Source organism: Phyllosticta capitalensis, assembly GCF_038381095.1.
Source record: "Phyllosticta capitalensis strain CBS 128856 chromosome Unknown BKA78scaffold_11, whole genome shotgun sequence".
Taxonomy (NCBI): Eukaryota; Fungi; Ascomycota; class Dothideomycetes; order Botryosphaeriales; family Phyllostictaceae; genus Phyllosticta; species Phyllosticta capitalensis.
Window position 1 is genome coordinate 1,071,695 of NW_027117449.1, and position 25,266 is coordinate 1,096,960.

General features: G+C 54.2%; 9 protein-coding genes across 9 annotated transcripts; 4 read left to right on the forward strand and 5 right to left on the reverse strand.

The window, feature by feature from the left end:
- Positions 1-71: 71 nt before the first annotated feature.
- On the reverse strand, positions 72-2,997 carry BKA78DRAFT_288731 (adaptin N terminal region-domain-containing protein). Its single transcript, XM_066885751.1, has 8 exons — positions 2,651-2,997; positions 2,553-2,573; positions 2,361-2,492; positions 1,661-2,298; positions 1,042-1,610; positions 820-996; positions 286-770; positions 72-231 (listed from the first exon to the last, which is right to left on the reverse strand). Exons 1-8 carry the CDS (start codon positions 2,725-2,727, stop codon positions 99-101), a joined length of 2,232 nt encoding a protein of 743 aa, XP_066739847.1. The 5' UTR covers positions 2,728-2,997; the 3' UTR covers positions 72-98.
- Positions 2,998-3,823: 826 nt separating this feature from the next.
- On the reverse strand, positions 3,824-4,938 carry BKA78DRAFT_257318 (membrane protease subunit, stomatin/prohibitin like protein; the record flags this gene model as incomplete). Its single annotated transcript, XM_066885177.1, has 2 exons — positions 3,824-4,473; positions 4,533-4,938. The coding sequence occupies 2 exons, from the start codon at positions 4,936-4,938 to the stop codon at positions 3,824-3,826; spliced, it is 1,056 nt and encodes a 351-aa protein (XP_066739848.1).
- Positions 4,939-6,017: 1,079 nt separating this feature from the next.
- Positions 6,018-8,599, forward strand: BKA78DRAFT_325372 (uncharacterized protein). The gene is made up of 2 exons (XM_066889355.1): positions 6,018-6,488; positions 6,809-8,599. Exons 1-2 carry the CDS (start codon positions 6,393-6,395, stop codon positions 8,189-8,191), a joined length of 1,479 nt encoding a protein of 492 aa, XP_066739849.1. The 5' UTR covers positions 6,018-6,392; the 3' UTR covers positions 8,192-8,599.
- Positions 8,600-9,301: 702 nt separating this feature from the next.
- Positions 9,302-14,971, reverse strand: BKA78DRAFT_347061 (putative DNA-directed RNA polymerase I subunit). The gene is made up of 3 exons (XM_066890552.1): positions 14,677-14,971; positions 11,271-14,589; positions 9,302-11,220 (listed from the first exon to the last, which is right to left on the reverse strand). Exons 1-3 carry the CDS (start codon positions 14,874-14,876, stop codon positions 9,583-9,585), a joined length of 5,157 nt encoding a protein of 1,718 aa, XP_066739850.1. The 5' UTR covers positions 14,877-14,971; the 3' UTR covers positions 9,302-9,582.
- A 257-nt stretch (positions 14,972-15,228) lies between these two features.
- BKA78DRAFT_239690 (pre-mRNA processing factor 3-domain-containing protein) lies at positions 15,229-16,878 on the forward strand (the record flags this gene model as incomplete). Its single annotated transcript, XM_066883902.1, has 1 exon — positions 15,229-16,878. A coding segment is annotated over one exon (1,650 nt), but the record flags the coding sequence as incomplete, so codon positions are not given.
- Positions 16,879-17,177: 299 nt separating this feature from the next.
- On the reverse strand, positions 17,178-18,206 carry BKA78DRAFT_356630 (uncharacterized protein; the record flags this gene model as incomplete). The annotated part of the gene is made up of 5 exons (XM_066892090.1): positions 17,178-17,336; positions 17,501-17,616; positions 17,673-17,850; positions 17,902-18,115; positions 18,166-18,206. 5 exons carry the CDS (start codon positions 18,204-18,206, stop codon positions 17,178-17,180), a joined length of 708 nt encoding a protein of 235 aa, XP_066739852.1.
- Positions 18,207-19,517: 1,311 nt separating this feature from the next.
- Positions 19,518-21,106, forward strand: BKA78DRAFT_299483 (Rft protein-domain-containing protein; the record flags this gene model as incomplete). The annotated part of the gene is made up of 3 exons (XM_066887059.1): positions 19,518-20,161; positions 20,210-20,891; positions 20,942-21,106. The coding sequence occupies 3 exons, from the start codon at positions 19,518-19,520 to the stop codon at positions 21,104-21,106; spliced, it is 1,491 nt and encodes a 496-aa protein (XP_066739853.1).
- Positions 21,107-21,147: 41 nt separating this feature from the next.
- Positions 21,148-21,608, reverse strand: BKA78DRAFT_43003 (uncharacterized protein). The gene has a single exon (XM_066893170.1). The coding sequence runs from the start codon at positions 21,465-21,467 to the stop codon at positions 21,198-21,200; it is 270 nt and encodes an 89-aa protein (XP_066739854.1). The 5' UTR covers positions 21,468-21,608; the 3' UTR covers positions 21,148-21,197.
- A 2,643-nt stretch (positions 21,609-24,251) lies between these two features.
- BKA78DRAFT_43023 (uncharacterized protein) lies at positions 24,252-25,069 on the forward strand. Its single transcript, XM_066893171.1, has one exon. It carries the CDS (start codon positions 24,525-24,527, stop codon positions 25,035-25,037), a length of 513 nt encoding a protein of 170 aa, XP_066739855.1. The 5' UTR covers positions 24,252-24,524; the 3' UTR covers positions 25,038-25,069.
- The last annotated feature ends 197 nt before the right edge of the window (positions 25,070-25,266 follow it).

Genomic DNA, 25,266 nt, shown 5'->3' on the forward strand with positions numbered 1-25,266 from the left:
CTGTAGACAAGGGCGCAAATGCACGCTCCTACAATACGCTACAACCACTTCCATTCATTCTCATCCTCATCCTCGTACAAAAAAAAAAAAAAAAAAACTCAAATCAAATCCACCAAGTCATTACTGCCGCTCGGCTTTTGCTGCTGCGGCTGTCCCTGCTGCTGCTGAGGCGCTGGCGAACCTCCTCCCATATCCAACCCAGCAAATCCATTCATCAAGTCGCCAGCCGCGCTGCTCGAGCCACCCATGGCCATGCCCATGCCATTCGCCGGGCCCGCCGAGGACGGCTGTTGCTGCGCAGGTGCGGCGGGTGCGCTAGAGCCGCCAAACAGACCCATGAGGTCATCCATGTTGTTGCTCGGCGCGCCACCCGCTGTCGGGCTGGCCACGCGCTGCGGCGTGCCGGCCAGACCCTCGAGCCCGCTGGCGTCGGCGCCGGGCTGGTTCTGCATACTTGCTGGCGCCGAGCCGTCAAAGTCAATGTCGAGCAGGTTTTCGACGTTGGATGTGGGCGGTGCGGAGGCGCCCGACGCGGCGGCGGCGGCTGCGGCTGCTGCGATGGGGTTTTCGCGGGCGTTTTGCTGCTGCTCTTCGATGGCGGCGCGCTGCATGGCTTCGGCTCCGAAACGACCTTGGCCCAGGAAGGACTCGGGCGGCGTGTGGTACACGGAGGCGAGGGTGGAGAGTTCGGTGATGAGCTGATCGAGGAGGGCGGGAGGAAGAGAGGGAATGGTGGATGTGATGGCGGGTTTCTCGGACAGGACGACATTCTGCGACCAAGTCAGTTGCTGGATATTTGTAATTTGCGGTGCAAAATACCTTGGTGATCTGCGGGTCGCTAGACAGCAACCGCCAGTAGACATATGCGCGATCCCTGACGTCTGGGTTGTCGTTCTCGGCGGTTGCTGCTTGGAGGACCTTTTGTACAAGCCCTTGCGATTGGTCCGGCTTCTTGAGGAAGAGCTTCACAACGGCCGTGAGGATTTGCAGTTGGGTCTAAACATGTCAGAAAATTTCAGACGAGAGTTGAGGTAGACTGACCTGGGTGAATTCCTCGTTGAATCCGTCAACAAAGCCAGAGATAATCTCTCCAGCATTGCTAATCTTCTCCGCATACTCGCCAACGATCCAGATGAGAGAACCTCGTGCGATGGGCTCATCGAGCTCGTCAATGCACTGGCAGAGGGTCGGTATTATGCCCTCGTAGCCGGGGTATTTGCGGAAAATGTCCTTGATGACCACCACAGACTCTTGCACCACATAGTTGACCTTGGTGTTGATGAGGTCGAGTAATGTGTTGACGCATCTCTCCGTGGCACTTTCAATCTTGATGGCGACCTGGCCAATGGCCTTGACAGCTCTTCTTGCAAAGTCCATGTCGACCTCTGTGGCATACTCCTTGAGTTCTGTCAAGAGCTGGTCGATGTTTCTATCATTGGCTATCCTGACCATGATCTCAAGCTTCTCGAGTTTCAGGTAAGGAGGATCGTTGTATTTGCAGAAGAAGACGCGCATTTCCTTGCTGAGAATGTCGGGCTGTTTTTGAAGGAGGAGGTCGATGTTGCGGAGGGCGACATATTGGACTTCGGGGGCAGAAGAGACGAGCGTAACTGCGAGGGTTAGTAAATGCGAAGCTGGACAGCACATGCTCAAATCTTACCAAGAGGAGGCGCCATCTTCTTAAGATATGTCTTGGCAAGCTCCGGTCCGACATATTTCATGTGGAGGAAAACGACCTTGACCGCTGCCAAGACAACGCTGGGGTTGACGTGTTGGAATTGTGGCGATACCCTCTCGCAAATGTGCTCCGCTTCCTTGACGTCCGACGCCTTGTAGTCTGCCAGCTTTGTCAAGATTGTGACTCGACCCCACTCCGTACATTCATTTAGGGCCATGAGCATCTTCTTCAACCTCTTCGGTGTAACCTCAAAGACCCTCAACTCGGGCGCCGCCTCGTGGACCTCGTTCAAGGCAGTAACCGAGTTGGCGACAACCATTGGGTTGGGATCGCCAATAAGCTCCTGCAGCGACTCGAGGAAACCATTCTCAACGCACATGGTGGGGTTGAGGTCGAATAGCTTGGCAACGCAAAGCACAGCAGTCTTGCGCACGTAGGGAGATTCATCCCGGAGCGTCTTGCGGAGCGGCTCCTCCATGTAGTCCACCATCTTATCAACTCTAATGCAGCCCATTGTCCGTATAGCTAGTGCGCGGACCAAGGGATTGGGGTCCTCGGAGTCTTGGACGAAGGTGTTGACGGCGAGAATACACAAGTCGGGGTGCGATTTGGCGTAGTTCCTGCACAGAACGAGCCGTCAGCAAGGGGCTCTCAGACACGGGGGGCGTGGGAGCATGCGTACATGAGATAGAGGTAGACAAGCTTCTTTTGATCCAAATCTCCAGTCGCAATGTTCTTCAAAACGTCCGGGAACAATGCGGAAACATCCTTGCCCAGCGTCATGGCCATGATGGTCTTCTGGATCGACTCCTTTCTGCGCCATTGTCAATCCATATTCCAGGGTCGTGTCGTCGAAATCCGGGTCAGGGCTCACCTCTCGTAGGCATACTGCGATCTATCCTCAACGTCAGCTCAAGCCCTCGCTGGACCAAGATTCCCCTCCGCCTTCGCTGTCGCCGATGGGGAGCTTACACCAGGCCTGCGCGGAGCTCAAACGTCTCACCCTTGCGCGGCACCGCAAAGGCGCCTCTGATCCTGTTGACCGCCATCTCTACACTTCAAATGCAGAGGTGACGACCGCAGTCGTGCCCCTCATGCACAAGCGCGAATATATGTTTCGAAAGCCTGACGCCTGAGCGTAGTGTCGGAGAGCCGTCGTGGGCGGGCTACAGTGCGGCGGTATCGGGGCGAGGTTTTCGAGCGGGAAGCGCTTCGGCAGTGCGTTAACGGTGGTGCTGGTGGGATGAGGGTTGAGGCTCCAAGTGTTAGTAGCTAGGAAACCTCCCGTTGCGGTGTTCTGGCGTTGTGGCATAAGTGGTAGGGCTTGGGCCATGCGCCTTGTGCAGGCGTTATGAATACGCCTAACCTTATTTGTGCCAAGACTTGTGCACTCCAGACAGCACTACAGTTCTTTCAAGCCAGCCTTCGACACTCTTCTTTGGAGCGAGAGAGAATCTGATGAATCCATCAAAATCATGGTAAGGCTCCTTTCCTACATGTGTTGTAATGGCCAGTTCTAAACATGCGCAGACGTCCAACCTACCAAACCTGCGGCGTCTCTTTGTCGAAGCCCGCAGCGAAGCAGAGGAGAATGCCTACTCGCGCAGTGCAGTAAGTCTGTCCAAACTGTAGAGGTCACGATCTTACGATGCAAAAGTTCTATAACCTCGTGCTGTTCATGACCTCAGCCGCCGTCTTCAGCTTGGTGGCTCAACGTATGACCAAGTCAGTCGATTCATGACCTGAAAAATCCAACATTCACGACGTCACGACCTCGCATTGGGAAGAGATGTTTCCCATGCAAGTTGGTGTTTTCTTTCACCAGGATCCCTACTTGATCTAGGCTTGGTATTGGCGTCAAGCCGAACATTCAGGCGTTCTGTCGAAACTTTTCCGGCGTTGGGAGCAAAGCTGTCATGTCCGTGGCAAGGGCTCCAAGTCACATCATTAGCCATGATATTTTCTTTCCCTTTGATTCTTGGGTGAGCGAAGAGAGCGTCAATTACAATTTAGCTACAGGCCACGCCCAGAAATGACTGAATGGGCATCGAGGGTATCAAGTCATAATCCAAATCCATCCCTTTCCCTATCGGCTCGATTAAACCGTTCCAACCCAAAACTCCAGTCATTACGCATGTCCGACTCTCAGATATTCTCGACCATACCAGCGTTGATGGCACGACTAGTTCCGCTGCCAAACTCGGAGGCGCCTTCCTCGCGGTACCTGCTCGGACCCTCGCCCACCTGGTCGGCTTGAGCCATCTGCTGCTGCACCGTTTGGTTCATGGCAGGCAGGAAGATGACCTTGGAGTTTGCCGACTTGGCCATGGACTGCATGGCCTCGAGGTATCTGATTTGCATGGCCGGAGCGCTGCTCAAAATGTCGGCAGCCTGGCGCATGAGCTTGGCCGACTCGACTTCAGCGCGAGCCGCAATGACCTTGGCTTCACCAGTGCGCTTGCTCTGCGCAGCCATGCTGAGCGAGTCCTGCAGCTCCTGACTGAAGATGATGTCCTTGATGAGCATGCTCTCGACCTCGACGCCCCAGGACGCTGATGTCTCTTCGATTATCTCGCGAATGGAAGCGGCAATTTCCTCGCGGCGTTCAATGACGTCTTGCAGGACGCGGGCGCCAATTACGTGACGGAGCGTGGTCTGGGTGCGCTCGACAAGGGCCTGGCGGATGTTGGAGATGCCAAAAGCAGCCTTGTGTGGTGAAGTGATACGGTAGTAGATGACGGAGGTGAGGAAAAGCGACACATTGTCCTTTGTCATGCAGACTTGCTTCGGGACCTCTGCATCCTCATGTCAGCCTCATGTCTTCTCAGCAATACATTGGGGTACGGATACATACCGACAATCTGGATCTTGACATCGACTTGAATCAAGTTCTCGCTAAGCGGATTGACCTTTACAAGACCTGGGTCCACAGCACGCGCAAAGCGACCGAACTTTGTGACCAGACCGACCATGCCTTGACCGACGGGCTTGTAGGGGTTCGGGCAGCACAGACAGCAAGGTATGGCTCCCAGAGTACCGATGCAAGAACCGAGCGTATCGATCATGGTGCCATACCAGCTATGCTGCGAGATGTCTTCGGCATCCGGCTTGATGACCTGGGCGTAGCTAGGCTGGAGGTCCTCTCGTCTCGGAGGCTGAACCTTGACAATTGCATTGTCATCGCGACGCGAGCTGCCGACGCTGCTCTCGGTCAACGGAGCCTTGCCATTGGTCTGCGGCGGGTGGAGCGACTGGTCCATGGTGTTGTTCGATGGTGTAGATAGGTGCGGGGGAAGCGAGCTTGGCGGATGAGATGGGCGTGTGAGAAACGGGAAGAAGATGATAGGCAGCAGCCGGGGTGTTATATATGCGGTTAAGTCAAAGACGGCTTGAGACACAAGACGTTGAGTGATGGATCGAGTTTGGAGTAGCGGCGGGGTTGACTTTTTAATTCATTGTTCCACTGGCGCACCAGTTGCTCAGTTACGAGCGAAGGATCGGGCAACGGCAGGCTGTGCCCTGCATAGGGGCGTGATATTCCTTCTATTCACCGCATTCCTTCCCTCTGTTCCACAATAGAAGAAGTGGATTTCTACAGCTTGGCGCGGAGAACAAAGCACTTGAAGCAATGCTCGCGCAGCTCCAGGGTGCCCCTTGCAACCCCAGGTGTTGACGAACAAGACTCGAAGCCTTCCTAGTACGGTCTGCGATGACCCGCACAGTGTCGGTCACGGGTCGCCATTGGACAGTGAGTGCTATCAGAATAGACGGAAATAGAGACGGTTAACTCGGTTGATAGCAGCCCCCACGATCAGTGATGTAATGGCGCTGAAGGTGAGCGGTCGGGTGACGTCTTTTGATGTTTTTTCGTCTGGGCTTTTTGGGGGCAGTTTTGAGGCAACAAGGCGCAGCGAGCACGTGAGAGAGATGATGTTCCAAAAAGGGTAGAAGGTCAACAAAAAGGGATGTAAGGAACGGACTGAGCCACCTGCACTGGCTGACTGCACTCGGCAGGGCTGAAGATGGAGGATCGAACTGAAAGCACGGCAGCGAGGCACGACATGGCCGGCCTTCCTTGGCCGCCCGACTACCTAAGCGACCGGCCCGCACCACGACCTCTCTTCTGACAGACAGCTGCAACGTCCAGGAACACCTCCCTACAAGCAGGGAGCTCCCGCTTGGCACATTTCCTAACTGACCAAATGTGCAAGTGGTGGTTAACTAAATGTTTGCATGCAGGCTCAGGGCGGCTCGGCCGAGATCCGATCTGATCTACTTGAGCCCTATATCCTTCCAGAAAGAAGACGACCAACACATTTATGCTCAATCCACAATGTATCAAACTCGGCCGGGCTCGGATGTGGCCGCGTTCCGGAAACTGTGCACAAAGGACGGAAGCCCTGCAAACCGGACAATTCAAGAGGCCCAGAGGACCATTAACTAGAGTACCATCACATGTCTGTCCAGACTGCTCTCCAGAGTCCAAGCGCACGGCACATTAGGCGGCGGCAGCAGTCGAGTGGCAGGGGTTGCTTTTGTCGCTGCGCAAGTACGTACCCACGCGAAACAACACGTCCTGGAGCCAACCACCTGCCAGGCCAGGGTTCAAAATCCTCGTCCTCAGCCCTCTCTCCTCCTACGCTTGCGCCCAGTCGCCTCGCTATGATTGTGGCTCTGAAAGTCGGCAGGTCGCTCGAGTCCGCGCCGAACCGACATGTCCGCCGAACCTCAGGCCAAGAAGCCTGCCAGCAGACGAACTCATAAGAAGACCCGCACCGGATGCACCCAATGCAAGCAGCGCAGAGTCAAGGTACGCTGATCCATCGTCGCCTTGCCGCGCCCCGTCTTTTTGCTATCTTCCACCCGCTATGGCACTTCTCTTCGCGTCCGCCGCTCTCTCCCGTCGCCCTGACTCTCTCACGTGCCGGGGCGCGAAATGTCATCACGTCCTTTTCTGCGCCCTTTACGCGCCTTTGACCTTTGCCATTGATCAATGACGACTCTTTTCTTTGATTTTCGTGACGACGCGACCCTCGTTCTCTTTTTTGCCCCTTAAATCCTCCCCCCCTGCGTCCTCACGCACCCATCGCCTATTTTCAACACCAGCGCGTCAACTAATCCGTCTACTAGTGCGATGAAGTCAAGCCGACATGCAGCAACTGTCTAAAGCGCTCAACAGTATGCAGTCTCCAGTTCAGCGTACCAAATCTCCCCTACAACAATGTCACACACTCCGGTCCATCATCATCCGGGGCTTCCCAAACAGCAAACCAATCGCCGCCCAATTTGGCTCCATCCCCGGCCTCCAGATATGAATCTCCAAACAGTTTGGCCTGCTTTACCACCGAAGACATGGAACTTCTCCACCACTACACTTGCTACACAAGCCAAACCTTTACCGCGCGACCCCCAATATGCGAACTATGGCAGCGCTACGCCCCCAAACTGGGCTTTCACGATCCTCCCTTGATGCGTGGTCTTTTGGCCATGGGCGCCATTCACAAGGCCCACACGTGTCCCTCAAGACGAGCCCATCTGGCCACGGTGGGGACGCGGTATTTGAACGGAGCTCTCGGCTGCTTCCGTGAGCGCCTCTCCAACATCACGCGCGAAAATTGCGAAAGCCTCGTTGTCTTCAGCTGTTTCCTCTGCATGTTTGTCCTGGGCTCCACTCACAAGCTCGACTCGGCCGATGAAGAGGCCATCTCGACCATCACGTTCGACGACCCGTCCGAATGGCTGCGCCTAATCCGCGGACTCCCCTCGATTTTACATACCGGCAACGGCCGCGTCTACGAATGGATTTGCGAGACACCGTTCCGCGTCATTCTCGATCCGTCCATCTACGTCGACGAACCACCTCTGCCCGCCGCGCTCCAGCCACGCTTCGCTACCCTGCGCGACCTGGTGCTCGTGCAGCATCCGCCGAGCGCGGCAGCCGACCTGCGCGCGTACTCGGACGCCCTCGAGCACCTCCGGAAATGCACCGCTATTCTATACGGCCAGCCCAACCAGGATTCTGTCACGTCGATTCTGATCTGGCCGTCAATCGTCCCCGAACGCTACGTCGAGTGCCTTAAGGAATCACGCCCCCAGGCCCTACTCATTCTCGCGCACTATAGCTCCATCCTCAAAGAGCTCGACGGCTACTGGTGGGGCAAGGGTTGGGCGAAGGGCATTGTCCAAGTTGCGTACGCGAAGCTCCCGGTGGACTGGCGGCCGTATGCCGAGCAGCCCATGCAAGAGCTAGGGTTTTTAAGAGACGGCACTGCAGCCGGAGGAGTTGGGACGCCAGATGAGGCTGCTGCTGCCGCCGCCGCCGCCGCCGCTACCGCTGCTGCTACTTCTTCAGCGGCTGCAGCACCGCCAGTGCCAGCCCCAATTATTCCATTGTCAGCCTTGACCAGAGTGGAGCCGCCGGCGTCGATGCTTCCCTCTTCTTCGACGGCGCACACGCACACGCCTCCTCCACCCTCCTCGTCAACTTCCACCCACCACCATCATCGTCTGTGACATTGACCACTTTCTTGCTCCATTACTTCCGTCAAGTCCTGGGGATCCGATCTTTCCTTCTCCTTCCGCCCATTCTTCCCTTCTCCAAAAACCTTTTCATCCGCGCTTCATGTTTGGCGATTTCAGCGGTTGTTGACAGCAGCTGGGGAGCGAGGGGCGCGCCGTATAACAATAAGCCCGCGTGTTTTGTCTTCCACCTCGCCCTGCTTTTTCGATTTTGGTATACCAGTAGAAGGGGAGCTTTGTCGTGCCAGGTAGTGTACTGTAGGATAGCCAGTCGGGAGTCTTACTTTGCGTCTGACGGAATTCAAAAAATGTAAATTTTTCATCCAATCATCACTTTGATCAATATTCTCATGCATCCAACCGTCATCGACCCTTTATCCTCAAATCAAGATTATTTCTCCCTTTTTTACGCCCTCGATATTACCAATGATCATCGAGCCTTTTGTCTCAAGTCACGGCTACTCTTTCTAACAAAATTTTTTTGTTTCCAGATTGCTGCTGCCTGTGGTTTCATTGGTCCCCCTCCCAGGTTTGCCTGGCCGGAGCTCGGAGCCCAGGCCAAACTCCGCCGGTCGTACCCGCGGCCAAGCGTACGGCCAAGCGGAGAATCGAGATGGCCGAACGGCGGAGAAACTTGCCAGAAAAAAAAAAGAGGGCGAGGCACCTAGACGGCGGGGAGCATGAAGGGGAACGTGGGTAGGCGAGACAATGACAAGACAAGACGGGACGGGACGAGAGCACGCGAGTTACTTAGCGCGTAAGGGCGGAGGAGGAGGAGAGTGAGTAGTGGAACACGGAGACGGACACGAACACGAGCGGAATGTGGCGTTTCCGCCCGCACTAATTGAGTTCGCTCTTGGTGGTGTGGGTGTGGGTGGGTGCGCATTGTTGGCAGGGGAGAGCCTCGTCCGTCGTAGCCTCGTCCGTCATTGTTAGTCCTTGATGAGATGCATAACAGACGGACGGTGCGAGTTTCCCACGTGCGTGCGAGGTAGAGGTACGGATATGCCTGCTGGACATGTGAATTAGGCTGGCTGGTTCATGGCTAGCTGGCGCTTGAAAATCAGGGGTGTGGACACATGGCAGAGACGCAGGGACGGAAGGATTGGAAACAGCAATTTTTGTCTGTTCGTCGCGTATCTACCTTAAGTATATCCTACGTACATACAGTATGGGAAAAAAGGAGGAAAGGAATTCAAAAGGAAGAACTAATCGACAAACAAGAAGACGTAGCTCCTAACCCCTGACCATGCGGAAACAAACCAGTGCATTCAATCCATTTGACAACGCCAGCTCAAGCGTGCGTGCACTCGAGCGCAACTTTTCCACCATCGGCTCCCCTACTTTTGTTGGTTCCACCCTACCTCCGCCGATGCTGCGCTCAATCAAGCAACCGGCATGAGGACGTCAAACGAACCCGTACCGACCTTGCTCAGCTTGCCCATGACGATGCGCGCCGAGGGGTTCTCGAGGAGATCCTCGTCCTCCTGCATGACGGCGTCCTTGAGGAAGCCGACGGTGGTCTCGAAGCTCATCTTCATGAAGGGCGACGGGTTGCTCGTCATGCCCATGCGGTTGAAGGCCGTGTAGCCACCGCCGCGCGTCATCGTGTCGGCGATGAGGTTGAGATGGCGGTTGTCGACCGAGATACCGTGACCGCCGAAGACGGCGTTCATCTCGCGCACAATGGTGGCACGCGCGGCTTCGACGCCGTAGTGCTTGAGCACAGCGACAATGTCGTTGGTGAAGAGCTTGTGCGGCTCAATGACGTCCTGGTAGTCCCACATGGCCGGCAGGTCGACGCCCTCGGTCAGGATGATGTTGGTGTCTTTGCCGTCGACCTTCTCCGTGGTTGCGAGGCAGCCGTTGATGTGCTGGCCGCACGATTGGATGACCGCGTCGTGGCAGGCCGACTCGACCAGGTGCAGCATGAGCAGCTTGGCCGTCGAAACGTCGTACTCGAAGACGAATTCGCACCATTGCGCGTGCTCGTCGTCAAACTTGAACGACGCAACGTCCTGGACTCGCTCCTTGATGCGCGACTCCCTCTCGGCCGCGGCCGCCTTGCTCGTCTTCTTCTTCGCGCCCTCGTCCTCCGAGTCGGACTCCGAGTCGTCTCCAGATTCGCTGACACTCCTCGACCGGTTCGGCAGCGCATCATCGTCTTCGGGAGTGGCATCCCTCTGGCGAGCTTGCTTGGCGATCGCCTCTTCGGCGTCGTCGGGCTTTTCGTACGAAGCATTCTCCGAGCGGTTGGCCCTTTGCTTCGAGTTGGTCGCGTCGCCATCATCGTCGTCGTCGTCATCATCGTCATCGTCCTTGCGTTTTCCACCCTCGTCTGGACGAGCCTGTTGCTGCTCAATGACACCAGCAGACTGTCCAATGTCGGGCAGGGCGTCGGTCTTGGCAGCGGCCTTGAGGGTCTTTTCCTCACCCTTCTTCTTGAGCTCGGCGCGGATGATCTTTTGCAGTCTGGGGAGGAATTTGCGTTCAATCGTCTTCTCGACGTCCTTGACATCGATGGCGTACTCCTTGCAGTACTCTTCAGACGGGAACAGGTTGAGGCGAATCTTGTAAATCTTGGCCGTCTGGTAGCCGATGCCCTTGCCAACCATCTCGTTGACCGTAACCTCGTCGATGATCTCAGCAAGGCTGAGCCTGCTGATTCCCTTGGCGAACCTCTCGCCGTGCTCCTTGCTGAGCTCGGGGTTGAGGTACAAGGTCATTGAAGGCGTACCAATCTTTGCGCTGGCAGTCATGACGATTTCACGGAGACGTGGGATACCGAGCGTGACGTTCTTTGCCGAGTGACCAGCCAAGTGGAAAGTGTTGAGCGTCATTTGGGTGGATGGCTCACCGACGGACTGTCCAGCGACGACACCAACAGCTTCTCCGGGCTCGACAATCGACTTGAGGTACTTTCCGTCGAGTGCAAGTTCGAAGGTCTTGCGGGCGATGGCGTTGGGAGTATCGACCTTTTGCTTCTTACTGGTGATCAGCTTGTCGGGGTTGTTGTCAATGTACTATGGCTTTGTCAGCAACCGTCCATATTCTTGAGTACGGTCTTTCTCACCTTCTTCTTCGCCTGGTAGAATTTCTCTGAAGTAGCGCCGGCATGTCTTGATGGAGCGAATACCGAGGTGGCAGGATCCATGGCAGCCAAGTTCTTTGTCTTCTTGTATAACTTCGTGGCCGTCTTGTTCCACTCGCTGGCTTCTGGGCTCATAAGTGCTCCCATGTTACCCGCCATTTTCATGTTGTTGACGACTGACGTGAAGTTTTCTGCAGTGAACTTGAAATCGTTCATGTACTTCTCCTTGGTAGGATCAATACCATCTTCACCGTACAAGAACTGGACAATGCTGCCATCTGAATCACGAACAGATGTGTCGTACTCGACCTTCAAACCTTCCATGCCCTTGATGACACAGCGCTGCAGATAACCAGAGCGAGAAGTCTTGACGGCGGTATCGATCAAACCCTCACGACCGGCCATGGTGTGAAAGTAGTACTCTTGAGGGCGAATACCCGTCAAGAAGCGGTCGACGATGTAACCACCGGCCCTTACACTAGACTCGAAGGGCTTGAAGCAGGGCAAGGTCTTTCCACTGACCATGATGGGTACACGACGTCCTTCCAAAACCTGCTGACCAAGATTGCAAGAGATGAGGTTGGCGTTGACCTGGGAACCCTTGGCACCAGAACCAGTCATGGCCTGCATCTGGTTCTTCGGGAACGGCTTGATCAGACCATCTGGAAGACAAGCTTTGGTGACCTCAGAGGAAAGCGCGGCAGTGGCTTGGTTGGTAAGTTGATCGAGGCCGTGCTGCTTCGAGTCGTCGCGCAGAACAGCCTCCATTCGCTTCAGCAGCTCTGGGTTGGACGACGAAGGTTTGCTTGTTTCCAACGAAACATACTTGGAGGCGACATCGAGACCGACCTTCTCAGCCCCCAGGAGGATCTTTCGACGCCTCTTCTCGCCTTCTGCGGTCAGCACAAGGTCCTCGACACCGCAAGAAAATGCCCTCATGTGCAGCAGCTTGGTCAGCATTCGGCCCAGTGCACTCAAAAGTTTTCCAGCAGCCGAATGGCCGTAAGCCTCGTACACGGCGTTCACCAAACCTCCACCGGAAGGACCAATTTGCTTCTTGTCCATGATACCGATGAGAAGCTCACCATCCTTGAACAAAACATTCTGTTCCTCAGAGCCCTTGCCCCACCGGTCTGCAGCTGTTGAAGATTTGGAGTGCAGCGTCAGACCGGTGCCTGCGTCTGGTTGGATGTTCTTGAGCACAGTTGTGATCAGTTGCTTTCCTGTCCACAGTGGCTTTGGTCTCAGGATGGCCGGCGGGACGGTCCGGAGTCTACGGCATTCGACGGTGTGTTCGGCCTCGGGCCTCAAGCAAGCATACAGCAACTGATGGTAGTCTTCACGGTTGAAAAAGGTGTCTTTGTTGGTCAGAGATACACCCATGGAAATGTGATCCTGGATAAGACCACGCAATGGTGCACCTGCAGTGGAGGAAAGGTATTGGTGGTCCGTGTCTGCAATCATGGCAGCCTCGGCCCGCGCGAGCTCGTTTTGCGGGAAGTGCATGTTCATCTCATCTCCGTCAAAGTCGGCGTTGTACGTGTTGCAGTTGGCGTAGTGCATGCGGATTGTCTTTTCTCCTGGAAGAACCCTGGCTCGGTGACACATCATGGAAGGCTTGTGGAGCGTAGGCTGACGGTTCATGATGACGACATCGCCGTTGTTCAGATGACGGTAAACCTTTTTGTTTCTTGCGCCATTGACCCTGGTGTTGGACGGTGCGAGGAGTTGGTTTCCAAGAGCGGTTCGTTCATCGTAGGTCTTGCGCTCGAGATTGATGACGGATCCATCTTCATTCTCGATCGCTGCGGCACCAGGCCACTTGAAAGGTCCGTTTAGGACAGCTTCCTTCAATTCGTGAAAGTTGTGACTGGTAACCGGCTCGGGATAAGTCAGCTTCATAGCAAAGACCGGGGGAACACCAATCTCGTTGGTCTCGATGTTGGGGTCTGGGGAAATGACACTACGGGCCGCAAAGTTGACACGTTTTCCCATCATGTTCTTGCGGAAAAGACCCTCCTTCTTCTCCAGCTTTTGCTTGATGCCATCCTCATTCTTCTTTCCAGCGGCTCCTTGAATAGGATTGCGGTCACGGTCGATAAGGGAGTTGACTGCGTCCTGCAAGGCTACGATGTTGTTCTGAAGGTCGCTGTAGGTTCTAGGCGCGCGGCCAGTCTCGGAGGTGCCTTTCTTGATCTCGTTGATGATCACGCCTACATCCTGGCAGACTGTCAAAATGTTTCTGTAGAGGCTGTTCTGTTGCGCCTCGGCGATGTCGCTTTGCCCGGTCTTGGCCTCTGGACGATACTTGGTCGGTGGCACAACGAGGGTCTTGATGAAGAACATGTCGGCAGTCATTTTTCCAGACTTTTTGGCCCGAGTCCGCGGTCCGTAGACAAGACTGAAAATCTCCTGCTCCTTCTCAAATAACCGGTCCAAATAGGCCTTGATTTCAGATGTGGTGACATAGGATTGCCCCTCTCCTTCGTCTTTGGCCTTTTTGGAGGACGACCCTGTCGCCGCTTCTGCTGCGACCATGCCGTCGGTGATTTCTTCGTCAACGTCGATCGACTCGCCATCTTCCTCATCTTCGATTTCCGTGGCGCCCATGTCTGCGACTCCTTCGTCCATCTCCATGGGGTCTCCCTTGTGCTTGTCCTTCAGAGCCTGCCGCCTCTTTTGCCGTTCCGCTTCCTCGACAAGGGGGTTCGAAATCTTCAAGCCCTTCTGAATCATGATTGACTTGTCCTTTACGCTCAAGCCCTTTTTGAAAATCTTGACGTAGCGATCTTTTCTGAAAGACGGGCTGATTCCGCCACAATTTGCGCACTTTCTGTTCTTGTTGATGTCGTAAAGGAACTCCTTGATGAGGAGCCTTCGCGCCTCGGAAATGGCCTCTGTCTTTTCTGTCGACCATTCGGATCTCTTCTTGCCACCGATGGACTTGAGAGCTTGCTTGTAAAACGCTTCCCGCTTCTGCATGATGCCGCTCTTCTCATCATCGCTGTCGCCCGAGTCCACGTCCTCGCCCTCCTCTTTCGAGTCCTTCTTCTCCGATTCGTATTTCATCTCGTGAATTTCGCGCTCCGCAGCCAAAAGACCATAGCGAAGGCACTTCAGTCTCAGCGTATATTCGTGGATGAGGACCCTAGGCATTTTCAGGCCGTGACAGTATAGACACTGGGCCCGAACAAGGCGCAGCAGTTGGTCCATGTACGTTGGGTGATAGACGGGGACAGGAAGTTCGATGTGACCGCAATGGCCTGGACAGCTGTGCGTGTTGAGATTGCATGTTGAACATCTGCGGACTTGTTAGCACATTGTCTCAAGACAAGCTATTGCTGTGAAATGAAAGCTGAATAAAGCTTGAAATGGGGAGATGACTGACGGATTATCGAGGAAAGCGCCAAGGGCAGCATCGTATAATCCCCCCGGCGTTGGATGCAAAAGATTGTCGAATGTGACGCTGTTTGTGATCCTCTTGACTGAGAGAGCGCGAATCTCTTCAGAAGTGAGGAACCCGAACTCGACGCCCGAAATGGACGACGAGACGGGCTCCGCGATGTTCATACCGAGCGATGAGGGCATCTTGCGCTCGGTATTTGGGGTTGAAGGAAGAGGGAGCGCGTAGTGGATCGCGCTTGGAGGTTCAGAGCGCAAAAGACGCGCCTCTGACCAAAAATTTGGGCCAGCTTCAACCATGGCCCACAGTTTTTCCGAAAGATACTGCCGGTGTCTGTGCGTTGGTGGTTCGGGCCGAAGGCGGTGAGATGGCTCCGCGGCGGAGGTCTGACGAGCAACTGCACGCGTCCTCCGCGTCGAAGATCCAAAACTTCCATCTACGGTTCGCCCTTGTTCCTCCACGCCCACCATGGTCGAAAAGCGTCCATACCCCGAAAATGGAGTCTCTCAGGCCGACAGCAAACGACCGAGATCGAACAACGCCTCACCAGCTCCACCGGCCACAGGCTCCAGCAAGCCTGACATCTCAAAGGCCGTAGCTGAAGCTCGCGCACGCGCTGCTGCAGTCCGAGCAAAGCTAGAGGCTCAGAGAAATGGCTCTTCAGCTTCACCGTCACCAGCTCCTCCGAGTGCGGTTCCTTCGCCCCCGCCGACAGCGCCGCCGCAGAGCGCTGCCGAGGCTGCCAGAGCAAGAATCGAGGCCATGAAGGCTCGTGTGGCAGCTGCGACGAAGAAGGCTTCTACACCAACTCCATCTGCACCTACGTGGCAACCTCCTCAACATGATGAAGACAACTCAAGAGCGCGCGGTGGATTGAATATTGGGCTTCATCCAGCGCTGATGGGTGATTCCGCCCAGGGTGCCGGGGCAAAAGGGAGCAAGGCCATACACCCAAAATTCGCAACGACTATGGCAAATAGGAGGACGGAATCTCCCGGTTCCAAGCAGAACAAGAAGCAGTTGGACTTGAGTGGGCCAAACATGGAGGAGCTGAGGAAGAATCCCTACTTTGATCCGAACATTGGGAGTGCACCGACAGGAAGAGAAAGGAAGTCGAAGCAGCTAGTGTTCAATCAGAAGGGCAAATTTATCCAACAGGCCAATGCATTGAGGCGACAGGAACACTTGGAGCAGATGAAAAAGAGGATTGCAGAGCAAGCGAAAAAGGTTGGGCTGGACGAAGACAACGAGAAGGCATTCCTCGTACCTGCTCCGCCAGATGTCGAGTGGTGGGATGAGGGTCTTGTTGACGGAATGGCATACGATCTTCAGAAGGCCAAAATCGATACCCCGGATACAATTATCACGCACTACATTCAGCACCCCGTTCTCCTCGAGCCGCCGCAGGACAAGAACGCGCCGGCACCTAAGCCTCTGCCTCTTACGTCAAAGGAGCAAGCGAAACTCCGCCGCCAACGCCGCATGGCCGAACACAAGGAGCAACAAGCCAAGATCCGCCTGGGTCTGGAGCCACCGCCTCCGCCCAAGGTTAAGAAGAGCAACCTCATGCGTGTTCTCGGCGAGCAAGCTGTCAAAGATCCCACTGCAGTCGAAGCCCGCGTCAACCGCGAGATTGCTGAGCGAGCCACAAAGCATGAAGTTACCAACCAAGAGCGTGCGCTGACCAAGGAGCAACGGCACGAGAAGCTTGAACAACAGCAGGCCGGTGATGCTGCCAAGGGAATAACCTGTTGCGTGTTCAAAATCGACAGCCTGGCTTATGGCAAGCACCGATACCAAGTTGACATCAATGCCAAGCAGAATGCTCTGACTGGCATCACGGTGTTACATCCAAAGTTCAATCTCGTCATCGTCGAAGGCGGTGCGCATTCGATCAAAAACTACAAAAAGCTGATGCTGCACCGCATCAAGTGGACCGAGAACGCTCCGCCCACGAGCGAACGCCAGGAGAATCGAGAGCCGGAGCAGTCATGGTTGTCTGCGACAGACGACAAGGGTCAGCTCAAGGACATGAGTGGTAATAAGTGTGTACTGGTGTGGGAAGGTCAGGAGAAGCAGCGCGCGTTCCCGAGATGGATGGGAGCCAGGACTTGTGAGACGGACACCGATGCCAAGGACGCGCTGACCAGGGCAAAGATGGAGAATATGTGGACGTTGGCAAAGACGATGCAGGAGGAGTTCTGACGTTGAGATGAAGGAGTAGCGCATGGTCTGAAAAAATCGAGACTGGCAGTCCATGACTCTTGATTAACTTCTTCTGATAGCCCTTTGTCAACGCCTTGCATCCATGCATTTTGGAAATGAGGTTGTGAATGCTGAGGCTTGAAATCCCAAGTCAACCAGTCGAATTCTCTCCGCCTCCAGATGCTCCTACGTCGTCACCTACAACACCCACATCAACTTCACGCTGCTCAGACTGAATACTCGCACACTCTCCCGACTCGACTGAATCATTCAGGACACACTCATTCAAAACAACAGAACTCGGTCGTCCCTCCCACAGCATTCCAAAAGTTGGCGTTGCCAAAGTCATCCCGCCCGTCAAGCCGGTCTGGCTTTCTTTGGTCGACCGACTGGTACGCGAGGAATGCGACGCTGATGTGTCGCTCGTCTCTGTTACCTTTCTGAAAATTGGACGCAGTGTGATGGCGCAAGCGGTGCAGATGGCGACTTGCACCTCAATGTGGCTCCAGAGAAGGATCTGCGGCGCGTGGATTAGGCAATGGATTCACAAGGACCGTGTGCAATGCTTCTGTGCCGACAGCGGATACGGGATGTTAGCACTTACCCAGATGGCGGTGTATGACGGATCGTTCGACACACTCCAGTTGTATATGGCAATTAGACGAGCGATTGAGGCGCACAGAGAAAGGCTGCCTATTAGGAACATGCCAATGACGGCGGCTGGCAGCCAAGTCAGTCAGTGAGGCTTAAAGGACGAAAGAAATGTTGCCGCTCACCTCGTCTTCGCTTTGGAATCTGCAGCCGTGCCAGCATGGGCAACGGCATCAACAAAATGATAAAGTCTGTCAGTATTGCGGTGGCAGACCGTGCAAAGTAGGCTGCTTCTAGGTTGATACAGCCTCTCGGAAAGTCGTCAACGTCCCAAGCCCGTGACGGGTGCGAGCACTCAAATATCTTCCGCTGTCGTTAGCAGCAGAGTCTCGAATGATTTCGAACGACACTCACATTGACAATCTCGGTAATGATCGTGTCGATTAAAACAAAGTATGCCACCACTTTGATCCAAGTTCTGATGCGTTGGTGGACAAAGATACGGTGGTAGAGAACGAGAATGCTCTGCTTGACGAGACACAGAGCCAACGGGTAGACCAGCTGGTACGCGTACCAGTGCTTATATATCGTCACAAAGTTTTCGCGTGGAATGGTTTCAGTGTGCGTTCTGAGTGGTGTTATTGCAGATTTTTTGGGACAAGATGCAAAGGCGCTGACCCTGTGCCATATGTGACGTGGACAATACTTTGCACACTCATTCCAATTGCGACAATGAAAGCCGCCAAGATGAAATAATCATCTTTGCCTGCTTCTCCAATGTGTCGTATACGACAATAGAGTCTTCGCTTTCGTTAGTTTCGCTCTTCAGTTTCATTTTAGTGATTCTTGCCTGAGTGAAATGAAAATGACATTCAAAATGAAAAGATTCCCCAGCACTGCCAAGAATATAGGCTGCCGGGAGCCATCAGAGGCCGTGATATATTGCATTCCGTGCGGCAAAATTGCTGTTGTTGTCGTCTTCATGCACTTCTGGTTTTACAACCAATTATCGCCACGGCCTTCTGCCCGAATAAGCGCCATATTAAGGTGTAAAACAATCGCACCGAGAAACAATGACATCGAAGGCGCCAGGCCTGTTCTCTAGCTCCGCGAGTCATTTGCGTGCTCTCGGTCTACGAATCCAACGATTTGGGGTCCGGTTCGTCGCGCTGGCCGACGGGCCGGGCTCCGGTGCTCCTGGTGTTTCACGGGATGCTCGTTTGCAATGTTGGTTTCCCTGATGCGAGGATTCTGCAGCGATCCCATCGCATGCAAAGTCATCTCTTGAGTCCCGTGGTAGGTTGGATTCCACGGAGCCATTGTTGCCGAGCGATGTTGTCTCATCGAGTAGGTAGAGGGACATGTGATCCTGCTCCTACGGGCATCCATGGATATTCCAGGACCTTTAGTGAATGATTACTGTTGACGGGCCTACTTTGTTCTGACCTTCCAATTCTGTCCACAAACGGCTGAAAAGAGAAAAACGGCTGGCTTGATCACTGTGTTCACTCGGAGAATCAAGGAGCACACCAGAGCGACATTTCTCTGCTGCTCCAATGAAAGGGAAAGTCGAGAGGAATAGACTTGATCAAGGAGACGAATCCCCCTGAAGCTGCATTTGTCTTTAGGATGGGGTTGGATATCTGAGGATGTGGAAAGAGAAAAGAGGAGTCCAAAGTCCGTCGACTTCATTTTGACCTGCCATACTGAGCCATCATACATCAACATCAGCCGATAGCATGAGTGCAGTGCACTGGATATGATGCCTGAGTGATTCTGGTGTTGGAAGGAAGGAGCGAGGTGAAGGAAGTCGTTGGTCGTCTCTGTCAACCGCAGGGCAGAAACAGAACCCTGACGTAGATCAACGCACAGACCACGGGGAACCACCTGGCCTCAAACAGACAAAGCGCTCTTCTCTTGCATTCACCACCAAGCCAGACCTCCGACTAAGAAGTTGGCATTCAAAATCAACAGCAAACAGATGGATTCTCTCGAACGGTAGCATCGACAAGTTCCGCCGGTCTCCAACCATGTCTTCGGTTCTCTCGGCGTCTGCGAAAGGGGCAACCTTTCTCATTCTCCTCCAAGTTGGATCTCGATTCCTCACATTTGCTGTCAACCAAGTCTTGCTACGCTATCTATCGCCTGAGCTGCTTGGAATCTCTGCCCAGCTCGAATTGTTCAACATCTCCGTTGTCTACTTTTCCCGAGAGAGCTTGAGAGTTGCGCTACAAAGACAAGCGACTGGGATCCAGACAGTCATCAACCTGTCGTACCTGGCGATTCTGATTGGAACACCGCTTGCACATATCCTTGCATGGGTATGGCTTCGTGCCCAAGTTCCTGATGTGGCCTACTTCCGACAGTCCCTGTGGATCTACGCCTACGCAACCATCATTGAGTTGTTCACCGAGCCAGCCTTTACGTCAACGCAACAGCTTCTGTTGTACAAAATAAGAGCTTCTGCGGAAAGTACAGGAACCATCTTCAGATGTTTCGCCACATGCGCCTTTGCAATGTGGGCGAGCAAGATAGGATGCGATCCGGGAGCATCGCCCTTCGCTGTCGGCCAGCTTGCTTATGCAGTAGCCTTGCTTGCAGTTTATTTGATCAAAGTCATTCCCGTCTCCAAGAAGGAGGAGTTCTCCTTACTTCCCAAGTATCCGCACAAGAGGTGTGTATCACGTCCATTGCCACGACCAACGTGCCTAACAAAATGCAGCCAATCCGATGAAGTACCGCTGTTAAAACTCAGTGCCAGTCTATTTGTGCAATCAAGCATCAAATATATTCTTACCCGAGGGGACGCCATTCTCATAACGGCATGGGCGTCGCTTCGTGATCAAGGTGCCTTCGCTCTCGCATCCAATTACGGTGGCCTCATTGCCCGCATGTTGTTCCAGCCCATCGAAGAAGCGAGCAGAAACCTTTTTTCCAAACTTTGCGCCGTGCAGCCATCGACGCAGAAGCCCACAAAAGAGGGCACAAAACAAGCGAAGCAGACTCTCGAGACGATCCTCCACCTCTACAACCTCATTTCCCTCGCCGCTTGCGGACTGGGTCCTACCCTGGCTCCCATCTTGCTCCAGGTCGTGGCAGGTTCAAAGTGGGTCGAAACTGGGGCTGGAGCAACGCTCGCAACGTACTGCTATTATATTCCCCTGCTGGCCTTGAACGGTGTTACTGAAGCATTCATCGCATCCGTTGCCACAAACGCAGAGCTGGGCGCGCAGTCGATCTACATGAGTTTCTTCTTCGCTGGCTTCGCGGTCTCGGCGTATCTGTTTTTGCAGGTGCTGAGGATGGGGGCTCAGGGTCTTGTATTTGCCAATTGCGTCAATATGGCGTTGCGAATCGTGTGGGGGCTGGGTTTCATCAAAAAATATTTTGGACGTAACGGTGAAGTCTGTTGCCATTTGGACACCCTTGTGTTGGCTATGCTAACTAGGCACAGGACTTTGACTTCCTAGCTACATTGCCAAAAGGAGCTAGTATCGCAGCAGCAGTTTCTGTATCTCCTCTGCTTAAGATGACGAATGGGTTGTTTCCTCAATATGGCATTCTTGGGCAGCTCGTACCAGCAGGGGGTGTTGCAGCCGTGTTTGCGCTCATGATGTAATTGTTGAGCCCCCTATTGTCGAAGAAACTGAGCTGACGCTTCGCCAGACTTTTCCTTGAGCGCGACTATCTGGTACAGTGCTACCATATGCTTAGACCAAAGCGGGAGGCAGAGCCAGAGAAAAAAGGGAAATAAGGTCTTCTCTAACCCTTTTGACGCTGTCAGACATGTGGCGTGAATAGGGGATGATGGGTAGACCAAATTCTCGCACACGTCCTTCATCAAGAAAGATACCCTGATACCTAGAGAACCCAGACCACACACAACTTTTTGTCCCGCAAGCTGTACACAGCTCCGCCAAGCCCCCAGCCCCCAGAATGAGACACTGCAACAGCGAGGCACGATTCAAAAACCCTTTCATCGAGATCTCTCTGCATTGTGCAAGATGACTTGAGTAGAAATTGTGGAATTGATTGAACCCATGCGGAACGATATCGGCTGTTTATTTCAACATGGCCTTCGTTGATCTGGAGTCACTTGGCAAACTCACAATGAGCTTATCCGGTGCGCAGTCCTCTTGGTACGCTAGAGTATTGTTGCTTGTTTGAAAACTATCGTCTGTGCTCTCCTGACCGGTCAATTCCAGCATTGGTCTTAACTGTTACAGAAAGATCATTGCAGTGGTCTTGACAATGGTTTTCAGATGGCGCATGCACCTCTTCTTCTCGCCACGCTCGGATTGTTCAACTTTGACTCCAAAAGAAGGTCAAAATCAGCCGACGGGAGTCGAATGGAAGATCTCCCGATCAAACATGCTCAAGAGCTCCATCTAAAACAATGCGGTCCAACTCCCGTTGATGCCGCTTCTCGGCTCAAATCAAGCTCTGAGCGAAAACGACTGCCATGCAATTATCGATCACACATTGCCATTTCATCCGCCTGATCGACGTGGATGAATTGAATTCGTGGATAGTCGGTTGGAACTCAAGGACCCCTTCGAACGAACCGACAATATTAACAGCCATTATAGAGCACTATTGGTGATCGACACCCGTACTCGCGTCAGTGAACACCCAAGAATACCAAGGCGAGTATCATCTCGATGATTACTCTCCGCATACGCAATATGAGGGCCCGATCATCACTCTTGGCAGCGATTATCCCCCAGCCAAGCCGGACGATCCAACGCCCCACAGGTCAACCCCTATAGCGAAAATAGCAAAACAGTCGAAGCTAAGCAACATCTAGAAGCTTGGCTGGGCTGGAGTGCAGTGCTAGCTGTGTGGGGAGCATAAGTCCGACGAGCTAGACTGCAGCGAAAAAGCGTCCGGCGACGCTTCGTACGATGCGCGTTGCGACTAGCCGCCCAATTAGGTTGCGAGCCCTGGTGTAGAGGGGAGGCGCGAAACGTCATTTGCGGCGAGCAGCGCGTTTCAGTGAGGTGTGGAGGTGCGCCTGCTGTTGCTTGGCCCCCGCCTACAGCACTGCTAGTCGTGATGCGTCCTTGCGGGGTGTTTACTGCTTCGTGGAGGGGAGGAAGTATATAGCGAGCGATGGCCCCTGGAGGATTCGTTCTTCTAGCAGCATTCGAAGCCACAAAAATTTCAATCTTCTTGGAATCAGAAAACACAAATCAACTCTAACAATGGATCCTTCCCACATTGACGTATTCAATGCCCCAATCCCATCTGACGTCCTCGGCGAGGCCAAAAATATCAACACTGAAAGGCGATCTTCATGGATTCGTGCAAAGGTACTTTCCCCAGACACGAGTCTGGAGGCGGTCTTCAAAGAAGCTGACAAGGGTATCAGTCACAGCCATCGTCGATCTTGAATTTTGGCGGCTTCTCGTGGGCAAATCCCGTCCGCTCAACCTCTGGCTTTTCGTCACGGACGACACTCGCCCGTTGAGACGCAAATTCTTCTGCAACAAGTTACAGAACACACAAGAGGCGCACGCAGCGTCCAACCGATCTCGCGACTTTACCCCAGGATATACCCATGAGACGGAGAACACTTGCCGTGCAATAACGCATGGCGTACACCAGCCACACATTTTTCGCGCACTCACTATTAGAGATGTAAGCGGGCTTTGATGCCAGAAAAAGCGTCGGGCAATCTCATCACAGGTTCCGGGGCTGGAGGGGGTTGGTGTGGCCAGGATTGAAAGAAACGTCCAGTGAAGCAAGGCAGAGTTGAGGAGGATGGTTTCGCGGGCTGTACGATGTCTTGAGTGTACTACAGGCTTCTATCGAAAAGACAAAGTCTGGCTTCGTACCGCACTGAAATCGAATTTTTGTCGAGATTTAGCGACGCATGCATAGTTGGGTGCAAGCACTTGAACGCTCTCTTTAGCAGAGAAAACACCCTCTGCCTTCAATGCGTCATAATTTGAATGTTTCCTGTGTGTCTGCATCCTGACTGAGTACGAGGGAGTCTCAGAGCCGACAATTCCTTTCGTCGACCATGGTGGTCCTGGACCAGAAGGTAACAGGCGACGTTAAAAACATCCGAATTCGGCCGACCACCTCCGCATTTCGGGTCCATCCGGAAGCTTGGTTCTCATCCTTCGCCATCAACCTCGACGTCCGCAACTAACACCAAACCACGACTATTCATCGCTAACAAGGTCTCTTTTCGTACGCGTTCAGTTTGGAAGTTGCTATGCGTCTAGATTTTTTCCCTCGACGATCCTCGCAGCTCATCCAGCGCCATTCCGGCCAACTTGACCAGAGGAGTGATTGACAGACCTATTCCTGGACCAAGGCGCACTCAACACCATGATCTGACCCCCAGCATCGAACAAACCGTCTTGAGCAGTCTTTGCGCGCCACATCAAGTCCAATCGCAACCCCAGCTCCCTTTGTTCCTTGAATAAACAAGGCAGATTCGGGTCTTTGCCAGGACTTCCGGCTCCCAGGTCCCTCAGCATCACGAGACGGATCCCTCGACACCCTGGATCCTTTCTTTGACAGGTATGGATGCTCCAGGGAGGCGGTTAGGTCGGCTGAGGTCAGTCCACCGTCTCCCCAGACGGCTCTTTGCCAAGAAAGGCGGAGAAACCCCACGCCCACGGTTGCCCTTTGCTCCACAACCACGCTCTCTCCGCAGGCTCCGCACGAGTACACCCTCAGCCAAGGGCATGCACGTCAGACTTATGCAGACGGTCGTTCAGTGGCCCGTTGCGTTCTAGCCCGAAACTCTAAACAGCCTCCGCGTGGAGCCGTCTCCAACAGTCCGCCTCTCCAACCCTCCTTCACTACCGCCCTTCAAGGAAATGCTGCTCCGGTGTCAGTCGACGCTCTCCAGACACTCGAATGCGGAAGTCTGTCCGCCCTGACTTCCATCGTCGAGCGGACGCAATCTTGCCTCAAGATGAAAGGCCCCTGGTCCGGCGACGGCGTGGTATTTGGTATCGACCAACCGCCATGCTGCGGTACAAAACCTCTTTGGGAAACCTCAACCATTCACGACGGCCATGCAGGTGGTGCTGATAACCATTTGCCAGGGGCTGTATCAGAACAGAGGGTCACACTGGCGACCAGAATCTCCACATGGAATCTTTACATGCCCTGTGAGATCACAGCCTGCCGCTTCTGTTCTCTCCCAGCCAGTCCTCGTCCAGCATCGTGAGGCTACTGGCCGGTTTTCACGCAACGTGCCGTCCTCCTCTGACATTGATCGTCTCCATTGCATTGGATATGGGGAAGTCTCGTCCACCAGTTTCGAAACGCTCCCGAGCCAGTCGTCCATTCAGAACGGCGCCTCTCTCTTCCGTCGCGCTTACTACTACGTCCAGTATGCTCACTCACTCAATCCCTGCCTCCAAACCCCTCGCACACAACGCTCTCAACCTCAGTCCCCATCCCTACCCTTGCCACACCCTCAGTTTTTCTCGTCCAAAAGAACGCCACCAACCCGCTCGGCAGCCGCCGTCTCGCGCTCTTCGGTTCGGCTATCTAGCTTAGCCCTTCTCCGCATAGCCTTCTAGACCCCTGCCTCCTCATCCTGGCCGCGAGCGAGCGAGCGGGTGACCCTTGGCCACAAGCGTCGCCTACGTTCCCCGCCATGGCGCGCCGGGACCCTTTGGACGCAACACCAGGTCTGCACTTGTGCACTGACAGGGAGCCCTGCTGCAAGACACGAGTTTGCGGCTAGGCACCCCTCCGCAGCCCGCACCGCTTCGTCTTGCCCAGGGTCCTCTTTTCGACGTCAAGGTG

Bases quoted from the DNA above. Each gene is read 5' to 3' on its own strand.
- BKA78DRAFT_288731 (XM_066885751.1), bottom strand. From the start codon at position 2,727: ATGGCGGTCAACAGGATCAGAGGCGCCTTTGCGGTGCCGCGCAAGGGT. The intron at 2,493-2,552 runs GTGAGCCCTGAC...ACAATGGCGCAG, and splicing joins TCGCAGTATGCCTACGAGAG to AAAGGAGTCGATCCAGAAGA. The intron at 771-819 runs GTATTTTGCACC...ACTTGGTCGCAG, and splicing joins GCGACCCGCAGATCACCAAG to AATGTCGTCCTGTCCGAGAA.
- BKA78DRAFT_325372 (XM_066889355.1), top strand. From the start codon at position 6,393: ATGTCCGCCGAACCTCAGGCCAAGAAGCCTGCCAGCAGACGAACTCAT. The intron at 6,489-6,808 runs GTACGCTGATCC...TCCGTCTACTAG, and splicing joins GCAAGCAGCGCAGAGTCAAG to TGCGATGAAGTCAAGCCGAC.
- BKA78DRAFT_347061 (XM_066890552.1), bottom strand. From the start codon at position 14,876: ATGCCCTCATCGCTCGGTATGAACATCGCGGAGCCCGTCTCGTCGTCC. The intron at 14,590-14,676 runs GTCAGTCATCTC...ACAAGTCCGCAG, and splicing joins GGCGCTTTCCTCGATAATCC to ATGTTCAACATGCAATCTCA. The intron at 11,221-11,270 runs GTGAGAAAGACC...ACAAAGCCATAG, and splicing joins TCTACCAGGCGAAGAAGAAG to TACATTGACAACAACCCCGA.
- BKA78DRAFT_43003 (XM_066893170.1), bottom strand. From the start codon at position 21,467: ATGAAAGGGTTTTTGAATCGTGCCTCGCTGTTGCAGTGTCTCATTCTG.
- BKA78DRAFT_43023 (XM_066893171.1), top strand. From the start codon at position 24,525: ATGCAGGTGGTGCTGATAACCATTTGCCAGGGGCTGTATCAGAACAGA.